Here is a 12223-nt window from a genome sequence, read left to right as displayed (position 1 = left end):
TCACTGCTCTGGGCACATAGGCTCAATCCTTCCCCTTCCAGCATGCACTTCCCTTTGCTGCTAACCCTGTTCCTCTGACCTCTCCACCTAAATAGCCAATTCCTACTCTCCTGTCAGACTCAAGGACGTCCTCTTCCCCAGACCAGACCCTCCCCTCTTGTAGCACTCTGCACATTCACAGCACTGGCCACATTACAACTTAGATAACCAGCAGCTTAGGACTCTCTCCCCAGAGGGGCAAGGACTCCAGAAGGGTAAGGACCCTGCCTGACGGGTTCATCTTCCCCAGTAGGCCTTTGCAGACAGTAGAGTTAAAGTTTTTGGAATGAATGAAGGGGCAGAAAAACAAATCTGAATGGAAAACACATCTCCCAATAGTCCACTCTTCCATCTCTTCCCTATTCCCAATTCCCCCTCCTCTACCACTCAAACAGTGCACATGGCAAATGGTCAAAGTATAAAAAAGAAGAGAAATACGCAGCTCTGCTTTAAAAGCAGGGTCCTCTGAAAGCCTATCTTAGGAAATTGCTCTTGGCAATGGTGAAGAAAATTAATTTAAAAATTGCAAAAAGAAAAAGACACTGAACAATATTTTGTGCTACTTTATGAAATCTAAACCTCATCAAAATCAGTTTGAGAGGACAAATTTTATTACTGAAACTAAGTCCCAAAGAGTTCATTTTAAATCTACTGTACAATATTGCCCTTTTAAAAGTTGGCTTATTTAATTAAAAATCATCAAAGAAAAACTGTCTGGAATGTTCACACTTATCTATATCAATACAAAGGAAAGGAACACTGACTTTTAATTACTGAGTAGAAAGGGCTACATGTTTCTTTTAATGTGAAATGAATTTTTTTAATCTTTCATGACAGAAAAATTTTAATGTGCATACAAGTAAAGAAAACAGAATAATAAATCCCTGGGTATCTGTCATTTACCTTCTATAATTATTGACATTTTGCCTAACTTGTTTTATCCTATTACTGACTAATTGACTACTGGAGTATTTTAACATCAGACAATTTCACTCATAAATAGTTCAGAAGATAAGGATGGTTTTCTTTTTTATATATGCACAGTCATTTTCAAACCCAACAAGATGAACAAAAGTTCCTTAATATCATCTAATACTGTCCATTTTCATATTACCCCAATTGTCTTAAAAATGTCTTTTTACAGTTCATTTGAATCAGGTTCCAAATAAAACCCATATTTTACATCTAGGTGCTATGTCTCTGAGGTCTCTTCTAATCTAGGAAAGTCCTCTTCCCCACCTTGCTTTGCCTTCCCGCCTCTTCCCATGACATTTATTTCTTGAAGAAACAAAGTTAATGGTCCTATAGTATTTTCACATTCTGGACTTGGCTAATTGTTTCCTCATGGTAGTGTTTAACTTTTCTTCTACCTTTCCTATTTCCTTTAAATTGAAGTTAGATCTAGAGGCTTCATTAGATTCAGTTCAATCTTTTCTTTAGCTTCCTATTGTATTAGAAGGTATATAATTTCTGGTTGACCCACTTGTAGTGATCCTAAAATTGTTCAGAAGATGTATCAGTCTTAAATTAATGGTTTCAGCATCCATGCATAACCCTTGCTTAGAGTCGTTTCATTAGGGGCTACAAAATGATGATGTTATTCCTCCTGCATTTATTAGCTAGAATTCTGTTATAAGACATTTTCCACATCAACTGTTTACCCCACAATAAAATTCATATAGGAAAGGCAGGATAAATGCCTTCATTCCTTACCTTTATTTATCAATATTCAGAATGAGGCAGTTATCCTAGTAATCTTCAATGGCGACCAGTTGGGTTTTTTTTTTTTATGAGTGAAAATATACATATAAGTGTGTCTATGTGTGTGTATAGTGTTTCAATCCATTGCTGTCATTCCTTATGGTGTTCAAATTGCCCCATCATAATCAATGAGAGCCTCTTCAGGTTGTATTTTCTAACCTTTTGACAAGATCTCAGTGGCCTTTCATAACTTCCTGACCAACCATCTCTATGTGCCACAACATTATTTCTTGTCTTTCTCACAATTATTAGTAAATATCAAACTACACCAAGCAAGGTGATAAAGAGAGACAGGGAGGAAGGGAAGAAGAGAGGGAGGGAGGGAGAGAGAGAGGGAGATATCTCTTTGGTTGACAAATCTGTTATTGGATAGTTTTAAATATAAATACATTTCTAAAGAGAACAAAATGGTGTTAAATGCATGAGTTGTACCCTAACTGGTTTGGCTCAGTGGATAGAGCATTGGCCTGCGGACTCAAGGGTCCCAGGTTCGATTCTGGCCAAGGGCATGTACCTTGGTTGTGGGCACATACCCAGTAGGGAGTGTGCAGGAGGCAACTGATCGATGTTTCTCTCTCATCACTGTTTCTGACTCTCTATCCCTCTCCCTTTCTCTCTGTAAAAAATTAATAAAATATATTTTAAAAAATGCATGAGTTGTCACTCTGCCTTAATATTTTTTTGGTACCTATCATTATAAGCTTATCAGCTACTATCATTATCAAAGAGGTAAATAATTGACTCTTTTTTAAAATAAGGCACATTTTTACTATGAAATGTATAGTTAAATACATTTTCTCCACAACATACTACTTGTTGGATACTTATTTCAAAAATACATTTTATAAGCAATGGTAAAAAAAAAACTTTAAATGGATCAAATATCTTTTAAGTTTTCAGCAAACTGATAAGCCTTGCCATTTGACAGTGAAGACAAATTTTAACTATTTTTAAGAATGGTAATAAGCACACTGAAAAGTAGATATTGAAATAAACATTGTCTATGTCATCTTTACTAGTAAAGTGAGTTTGAACTTGCTTTCCATAGCACACAGTGCTGTAAGTCATGAAGTAGAGAAGCAAAGATAAAACTCCTAATTACCCTCTTTTTTCTCCTCGCTGAACCTTTTAAAATTTTCCTATTCTTCCACTCCTATTATATATTCAGCAGCAGTCTAAGCTAACAGCATTTTATGGGGCCCAAAAGACATAACGGCCTCTGCAGCTGCCAGTTAACATAGAGAAGAACTTGATTTCTGCTTTGATGCTAAATTTAGAAGCCAGGCAAAGGAATAATGTCCATGATTTTCTTTCATTTCACCAAGACCTTTATTCCTCAAGACCTAAAATATATCTAGGTCTTGGATTTCTCCTTTTTGCTTCAGTACTTACTGATCTGACTATCTGAAAATTCATTGTTGGACATTTTTCAGTTACTGAGTGGTGAAATGAGTAACTGGAAGATTCCTAACTTGTTTCATGCCTTTACAACCCTACTATCATAAGAGCAAATAATAATAATAGCTCATATTTAGTAAGTGCTGGCTCTATTCTAAGCACTCACAACAAACCTAAGACACCCACTATTGTCCTCGTTTGCAAATGAAGAAACTAGGTTTAGGGAAAATAACTTGCCCAAGGTCACACAGCAGGAAACTTATAGAGCCAGGACTCAATACCATACTGTTCATCATTCTAAACTCTCTCCCATGGGAGAAAGTGACCCATTGTGTGCTATTCTATTGTAAAACAAAGTTTCTCTGAACACGTTGGTGGGAAAAAATAGGAATCAGCTGTGATTATTCACTTACTAATTTATTCAACAAATTTTTATTAGCTCCTCAAAACTCTCCTTTGACTTTAAATCCTTTTAAGTGTCTCTGCATATTTGGTATAAGAAGCAAACTTCAAATAAATGCTGTGCTTCTCTTTAATGGAAAAATGCCAAATATTTGGTATTATAATACTGAGTTTTAAGTTGATCATCAGAAATTCTTTCTCTTAATAACCTCATGGAGGATGACTTTTATGAGATTCCCACAGTTCTCTATTCATCACCCTGCTTGGTGTAATTTGAGTTTTATAAACAACTAGAGGCCCGGTGCACAAATTTGTGAACCAGTGGGGTTCCTTGGCCTGGCCTGCAGGGATCGGGCTGAAACCAGCTCTCCGACATCCCCTGAGGGGTCCCGGATTGCGAGAGGGTGCAGGCCAGGCTGAGGCACCCCACCAGCGCACAATCAGGGCCGAGGAGGGACGCAGGAGGTTGGCCAGCCGTGGAGAGACCACGGGAGGGCTCCAGGGCGTGTCTGTCCCATCTCGCTCAGTCCCAATCGGCTGGACCCCAGCAGCAAGCTAACCTACCAGTCAGAGCGTCTGCCTCCTGGTGGTCAGTGCACATCACAGTGAGTGGTCGACCAGTCGAGTGACTGCCCCCTGGTGGTAAGTGCATGTCATAGCGAACAGTTGAGAGTCCTTAGCATATCATTAGCAAATTACACTTTGATTGGTTGAATGGATGACTGGACAACCGGACACTTAGCATATTAGGCTTTTATTATATAGGAGGATTGTGAGAAAGACAAGAAGTAATGTTGTGGCACATAGAGATGGTTGGCTCCCAAAAGGTTCCTTCTTGTTCACACAACCCCAACTTTGTCCTTCAGGAAAAGCTCTGTCCCTTCGTCATCTGAAGGGTGAATCTCATTTAGGTGAAAGCAGGAGTGGTATAGAGTTAGAACTGGGCATGTGATGCTCTTCTAGCCACTGAGACATGAAGCGTACTGCTGTGGGGCTTTAGGAAAGTCCCAAGATAGGGACATTCACTTTTTTTGCTCTTTGACCTCACAGGGTGATGAGATAATAGTTGGAACTATAAGAAGAATAAGAAGAAAAGAAACCCGCTAAGGATAAGAGAGTGGAAAGACAGAAGGAACTTGAGTATTTGATGGCATTGTCAAACTTTGAATTAACCAAGCTTAGACCCATTCCACCTCCATATGCTTGGTTATGTGCAATAATAAACTCTGATTATTGCATGCATTTTTTTTGTTCAGTTTTTTATTATACTAACATCCAAGGCATCCTAACTGATACAAATGATTTTCAAAAACTGCATTTGAAAAGAAAATGAGGACGGACAATCTAGAATAACAGTCTGACAAAAAAAACAAACAAACAACAAAGTATGACCTCAGTTAAAAAAAACAAAGTTACATAATTATAGGATGATGTATAACAGCAGTTCAAATAACAAAGATTGAGGTACTTTAGTAACAGATTTAAAGTAACCCAACACTATGACATGGCTGAAGAAAATATACAGCCAGGTTAGGTAATATTATTAGAATTAGAGGCTCAAGATTATGTTGGCAAAGTCTTATAAAGCCCAGCACTGATCAACACATTTATGGAATAAATTAGGTAGAGAATATTAAAAGCAACATTAAAGAACAGGAGAGTATGCAAAGGAGTTTACCAGGAGGGTGACAAATGTAGAGACCATGTAATCTGAGGACAGGCTGAAGGAATTACAAGTGCACAGTCTGGAAGAGAGAAGACTAAAGGGGACATGATGACTATTTTCAAGGGTTCTCCTAGAAAAGGGAGATTGGACTTAATCTCACCCCTTCACAGAAAGGCATTAGAAGAAACAGTTGGTTGCCATGGAGAACAGATCTGGGCCTAAGAGAGCAGTTTCTAACCATTACAGCAATCTAAAAGTCAGGTTAGTTATGTGAGACAGTGAAATTCAATTTCACAGAAATGAAGCAAAGACTGAGAGACCATCATGAGGAACATTCTAGAATAGTATTTTCCAGAAGGTAGCATGTACAGGGTAGGGCAAAGCAGGTTTACAGTTGTGAGTACATGAAACACAGTTTATTCTTAAATTATTCTTTATTAATTGTTGCATTATTTTCCATACAAACAACTGTAAACCTACTTTTGCTCCATTCTGCAGTACACACACCTCTGGCTGTATGAGATGATTTTAACTGGTACATAAACTTTATTTTATGCCTTTTATGTTTACTTTAACATGTTATAATTTAATAAATATATATACTAAATTAGCTATCAACCCCATGGTTTCATGAATATAACTATTTTAGGATGAGTGAAATAACATAAAGCTCGTTTAAAGAAAAACATTAAGTGATATAGCCTACTTAACATAACTAGATATTTTATGACCCATTAGTTACAGCCATAGAATTTATATAGATAAACAATACACAGCACCAAAGATTTAATAAAAAGAAAAAAAAACTTTTGAGAGAAAAAATATTTAAAAAAAAATTTTTTAATTACTTCTCCTATATAATAAAAGCCTAATATGCAAATCGACTGAACAGCAGAATGACCAGCAGAATGACTGGTCACTGTGACATGCACTTACCACCAGGGGGCAGATGCTCAATGCAGGAGCTTCCCCTAGCCTGCAGGCCCCAGGCCAGCCAAGGCGGGTACCAGAAGGGCCACCCCTGACCCAAATCGCCTGGCCGATCACCCCGCAGAGGGAGGTGACTGGTGGTGGCAGCGGGGTGGGGCCGGTGAGCAGGTGGCGCCAGGCCGTCAAGGCAGGTGCCAGGGGAGGCCCCTCCGATCACTCCACTGGTCGCCCCACAGATTGGCCCTGATTGCCGGCCAGGCCTAGGGATCCTACCTGTGCATGAACTTCGTGCACCAGGCCTGAAGTAAGTAGTATAAGAATATGGCAAAAATCATGAAGGTACCACAAAAATGTCTGCATTTTGGACATCCTGCTCTGTGGAATTTCTTGCATTGAACATCCTGAAACTAAAGTTCTTCTTTATCAAAGTTGTCTTAATTTTCAGTGATTCTATGAAAATATGATAATTTATAACTACCCTTATTCAAAGAGCCTTCACAATAAAATAGAAAAACTATAATTTTTCATTATTTTCAGTCACAATGTTAGAAACACTGATTTTTAACAGCTATAGCTACAAAATGATGTCTGAAATCCTCATAATGAATCTTTTATCACAAAAGACTAATATTCTTATATCTGATAAGCATTTACTAAATAAAGGTTTCTATGGGCCAGGCCCCGTGTAGACACAAATTTAAAAGTCAATTTGCAAGTTTTCATTTGAAGGATCTATTGCTACCTCGAGAAAAATTTTTAGACATTTAAAGTAAAACATCTTGGGCAGGGGGGTGGGGCGTGGGGGAGAGGTAAGAGATCAACCGAAGGACTTGTATGCATGCATATAAACATAACCAATGGACGCAAGACACTGGGAGGGGGGTGAGGGCATGTGCCGTGCGGGTAGGGGAGGCTGAGGGAAGATCAATTGGGGAAAATAAAAAAGGGAACATATGTACTACTATTTGTAATACTTTAAACAATAAAAAATAAATAAAGTAAAACATCAAAAGAGAATGTCTTTCCCATCATGTTCATTAAAAACAGATATATTTTAATATGACTTAAGAAGATCAAACTATTTTTTATGCTACACACTGACACATGAACCAGATTTAGATTTAAAATCTCTTCAGTAATTGATGCTCTTGCTCCAATATATTCTGAAAATCCTCAGGAATCCTACTGAAGAGCTAAAGGCAATCTTTCGATATCTTTGTGAAAAGTCCACCTACCTCTATCTTGAGGCAGATTATGACAGGCATATTCCTACAGCATGAAGACAGCGATGGGCCTCGCTGGAGGAACTGGTGCCACAGGATGCTTACTACTGGAGGCATTTTTACTGACCAATGAGTAGCCTGACCTTTTCTTCTTTCCTAGCTCTTTTGGCCAAGAGGTAGTTTAAGTCTGAATAATCAAATAAGTGACTTATAACATGTAGGGCAAACACCAAAGCTTAAACTTCTTATCCCCTGAAGACATTTCCCCAAGTTTGCATCCCCAAATGTATTTCACCCAAAGAAAAACCATAGGCCCAGGAAGACTCCCTTCCTACCTCCTGAGTGTGTTCCTTGTAGACCTGCAGTGGCCCTGTGGGTTTGGCAGTGTCCCAGAGCTGCAGCGAGCCATCCCCACTACAAGTGACCAGGACATGTTCATTGTTCTCACTCCAGGTCACGTCAAACAAACCATCGTTCCAGTCAAAGCTATACCAGGAAATTACAACAAAAACATCTAGTTATATAGGCAGTTGAACGTAAAATAAAAATAACGTTACAGTTTTTTTAAGTTTCTCACATTTTAACACATATTATCTCACCTGATCTTCACAACAATGAGAAATAAGTAGAACTGGCACTTGTCATATGCAGAAACAAGTTCGGAGAGGTTAAAAGAATAGCCGAATTCATACAGCTAGAAAACTGTAAAGCTATATTAAAATTAGGTCTGCCCGCTAGCAATACAGCACTATTTACATGAGGGCATGCTGCCATACTTGGGTGCTCACTGTTTTCTGTGGTTCAGAGGCGGGACTAGCAAGCACTTTAAGATACTAATTTAGAGCAATAATTTCAATGTCTCCCATAAATCTTTCACATGAGTTATGAGCAGGTAGTTATTTTCTGACAGCGTTTCCTTTTCTTTCTCTACCTTGACTGCTCCGATGGAGGTGTTGAGTCCAACATACAGACAAGACGTGCATGGAAAGACAGGAAAGATATCTACAAAATGGGTAATAGCTTCTGAATGAGTGAAGCTAAACGACATTAAGAAGAGAGCAAAGATACAAATGTCACACAGCAGTAGACTAACTAGTTCATTTTTTTTTTTTTTTTTAGTTTTATAATTCCTAAATGGACACTAAAAGACAAAAGCTGTAGAAGAAAAATGACAATCAAACTTAATGGAAAAAATAAGTTCTATACTACGGAAATGCTGACGTTTCTTTTATATTGCAAATTAAAAAAAAAACTTTATGGATAAAGAAGATTCAAAACCTAATTCTACTAAGGCTTTAGTAGCAAAAGAGAATACATATAAGTTAATAATAATAATAAAAGAGTAATATGGTAATTAACCACCACTTCGCGACACCCACAGCCAATCAGGAGGGAATATGCAAATTAGCGGGACAAAGATGGCAGCGGCCACAGAGTCAGCTGGGAGGGAGGCTTGAGTCGCCCCTGGTGATGGAGGAAGCCAAGCTTCCCACCTGCCTGGGCCAGCTGTGGAAGGAGGGGCCTCTGGGCGGCGGTCACGGAGCAGGCTGGAGCAAGCGGGAGGCTTGGGTCACCCAGGCCAGCCACCAAGGCCTGCAAACGGCCCTCAGCCCCTTACCCAGGCTGGCCACACCTCCATCGGGGTGAGGGTCCCCGCTGGGGGGCGTAACCAGCCTGCAAACAGCCATCAGCCCCTCACCCAGGCTGGCCAGGCACCCCAGCGGGGACCCCCACCCTGAAGGGGGTGTGGCCAGCCTGAAAACAGCCCTCAGCCCCTTACCCAGGCTGGCCATGCCACCATCAGGGTGAGGGTCCCCACTGGGGGGGCATGACCAGCATGCAAACAGCTATCAGCCCCTCACCCAGGCTGGCCAGGCACCCCAGCAGGGACCTCCACCCTTAAGGGGGCATGGTTGGCCTGAAAACTGCCCCAGCCCCTCGCCCAAGCCGCCCCGCCCCCCAAGGGAACCCCCACCCTGATCCGGGACACCCTTCAGGGCAAACCAGCCAGCCCCCACCCGTGTACCAGGCCTCTATCTATACTAATAAAAGGGTAATATGCTAATTAGACTGGGAGACCTTCCAGGAGACATTCCAGACATTCTTCTGGATAAAGCCATGGTGGCAGGGCCAAGGTAGAGGCGGTTAGGGGCCAAGAGGGGAGGGCAGTTGTGGGTGATCAGGCCAGGATGGGACAGCAGTTGTAGGTGATCAGGCCAGTGGCGGGGGGGGGGGTTGTTGGGGGTGATCAGGCCATGGGGGGAGGGGCAGCTGGGGGTAAGCAGGCCAGCAGGGGGGCAGTTGGGGGCGAGCAGGCCAGCGGGGAGGGCAGTTGGGGGTGAGCAGGCTGGTGGGGGGCAGTTGGGGGCAAGCAGGACGGCAAGGGGGCAGTTGGGGGCGAGCAGGCCGGCAGTGGGGGTCAGTTGGGGTGATTAGGCTGGCAGGGGGGCAGTTGGGGGAGAGCAGGCCAGTGGGGAGGGCAGTTGGGGGCGAGCAGGCTGGCAGGGGGGCAGTTGGGGGCGAGCAGGCCTGCAGGGAGGGCAGGCCAGCAGGCAGAGTGAGCGGTTAGGAGCCAGCCATCCCAGATTGCTAGAGGGATGTCCAACTGCCGGTTTAGGCCCGATCCTGATCAGGCCTAAACCGGCAGCCGGACATCCCCCGAGGGGTCCCAGATTGGAGAGGGTGGAGGCCGGGCTGAGGGGGACCCCCCCCACATGCACGAATTTCATGCACCGGGCCACTAGTAAGTTAATAATTAGAGAACCATATTACCTTCTAAAAATCCTAAGCCCAGATTCATCTTGATCCAGTATTAGCAGAGTTCCACAGCCTAAGGGAAAAAAAAGTTGAGGTCATACTGTTGAACCCACCAGGGGACCATCTAGGTCAAGGAGGGATCAAGCACCGAGTACCTAACTTTACTACCATGAATTTCTCCCTACAGTTATTGAGACCATGTTTACAAAATAATGGGTTTGTGTTCCCCATTTGTCTTTCTATATTGTGCTTCAATAATTAAATATTCAATTTATCATCTCACTTATGCTTGGAATCCCGATAGCCCTAACAGAGGAGATATTTGAGTTCATATTCTGTGGCCAGGCAGGTACCAAGCACACAAACGACCTAGATAGGTATTATCATCATCCCTATTTACAGGTGATTAAACCTCTGGCTTACAGACCTGCAGGCCTCTGCTCCTACTACATCACACTGCCTTGCCAATAGATCTGAAATGCATTAAACATGGGGTTTTAAGACAAAATAGCTGGTGGAATTTACCACAAACTTGGTGGTAAAGGGCTGAACAGAATATGTTATATACCGAAGATGAATTATTTTTATTAAGGGACCAGCATATTTTAAAAGGTATATTTGTTATAGGAACTGGGGAGGGGACTCTTTTATTTAAACCTGATTTTTTTTTTTTTTTAATATTAACTCCTTCAAAGTTTTTGTAAAGGTTTCAATTTAAAATATCACAAACTCATGGGTCTTCAACCTAACTGATGGGCAATTATTGTAAATCTAAATGTGCAAGCCCTAAGAGCTAATGGTGACAATACAAGAAAGCAAATATTTCCTCCGAGTTTTGGAAATCACAGTATTTTTTTTTTCTTCATGTGTGGGACCAAACAAAAACTACTACAGGAAGCTGACATTATGTAGGGACTTGTTTCATAGATTGTCGGTGTGTAAATAATAGCTAGGATATGAATTAAGAGGGAAAAAAAATTAAGACTGAAACCCTGCATTTCAATCTAGCCCATGACAATTAACTTAAACCCCAAATAAGTGCTTGCAAATAAATGTATGTATTCCTGCTGAGACAACAAACAGTGAGGGCAGAACTTAAATAAAATGTCATAATGGCAATTTTGCGAGGAAACTCCAAGCGCAGACTCAGGGGCACTCGATTTACCCCTGACGGCGGGATGCTGACTGCGGGGAACGGGGACGAACGAACAGGCCCTGGGGTGACCCTGCGGACGGTTTTCCAAGCGCGGTGGTGGGTCCGACCGGTCAGAGGGGCCACACAGGCTAAACACACTCTTCCTCGGGCAGCGTGTGCACGGGGGCGAGAGGGGTGTCGGATGGCTGCGGAATCGGGGCGCTCCTAAGGAATAAGGACAAGGACCCGGGCCACTAGGCATCTTCCATAAGCTATTTCCGCGCCGTCACTGGGGGAGAAATTGACACCAACTCCCCGCACTGGACAAAGGAGGGCGCCGCGCCGATCGGCTCCTCGGCGCCCCCTGGCGTTCCGTTGTGGCGCCGTCTGCTGTCGGAAGTGCTTCCCGACGAGCGGGAGGAGCCGGGCTCGGCTGGAACCCGCCCCCGCCCCGGCGGCGGGGCCCGGCCTCACCCGCGATTCCGTAGTGCTGCGCGGCGGCGCAGGCCAGGCGGCCGGGCAGGTACGGGGAGAACTCGGCGGCGTAGCCGTGGCGGCCCGGCACCCGCAGCGTCCGCACCGACCCGCCGTGCGCCGCGCTCATCCCGCCCGCGCCTCGGGACCGCGCCTCCCGGCCGCCGGCGCCGAGGGGAAGCCGAGGCGGACTGGCCCAGAAGTTGGAGACCCGGAGGACGAGGCGGAAGTCGAGACACCTGGTGTCCTGAACGCTGGGTTCCTATTGGTCGCAAGTGAAAGGGCATTGACGCCAACGGGATGCATTTTTGTTTTGGGCAAGACAAACTAATTGGCGCCACCAGTAATGAACTGGATACGACAGGGAGGTGCGGGTTAGGTGACAACTTTCATTTTGCATATCAGCCTCCATTGCGGGGCTATCTGGTTTTTATTAAT

The 12223-nt window shown here is 43.1% G+C and overlaps 1 protein-coding gene across 2 annotated transcripts in view; it reads right to left on the bottom strand.

The window, feature by feature from the left end:
• The window catches only part of PEX7 (peroxisomal biogenesis factor 7), a 65731-nt gene extending 53735 nt beyond the window's left edge, over positions 1 to 11996 (bottom strand). The window contains exons 1-4 of one of the 2 annotated variants that reach the window (XM_079779829.1): positions 11786 to 11996; positions 11342 to 11536; positions 10192 to 10249; positions 7755 to 7905 (exon numbers count right to left, since the gene is read on the bottom strand). In XM_079779829.1, coding sequence (XP_079635955.1) covers positions 7755 to 7905; positions 10192 to 10249; positions 11342 to 11536; positions 11786 to 11915 — 534 coding nt within the window. In that variant the 5' untranslated portion in view covers positions 11916 to 11996. The remainder of the gene's footprint in view (positions 1 to 7754; positions 7906 to 10191; positions 10250 to 11341; positions 11537 to 11785) is intronic. The other variant, XM_079779830.1, reaches the window with a different exon arrangement.
• Between the last annotated feature and the right edge of the window lie 227 nt (positions 11997 to 12223).

This window comes from Cnephaeus nilssonii, assembly GCF_951640355.1.
Source record: "Cnephaeus nilssonii genome assembly, chromosome: 9".
Classification (NCBI taxonomy): Eukaryota; Metazoa; Chordata; class Mammalia; order Chiroptera; family Vespertilionidae; genus Cnephaeus; species Cnephaeus nilssonii.
The sequence above is the reverse complement of the archived record's forward strand: the minus strand, read 5'-3'. Positions and strand labels throughout refer to the sequence as shown.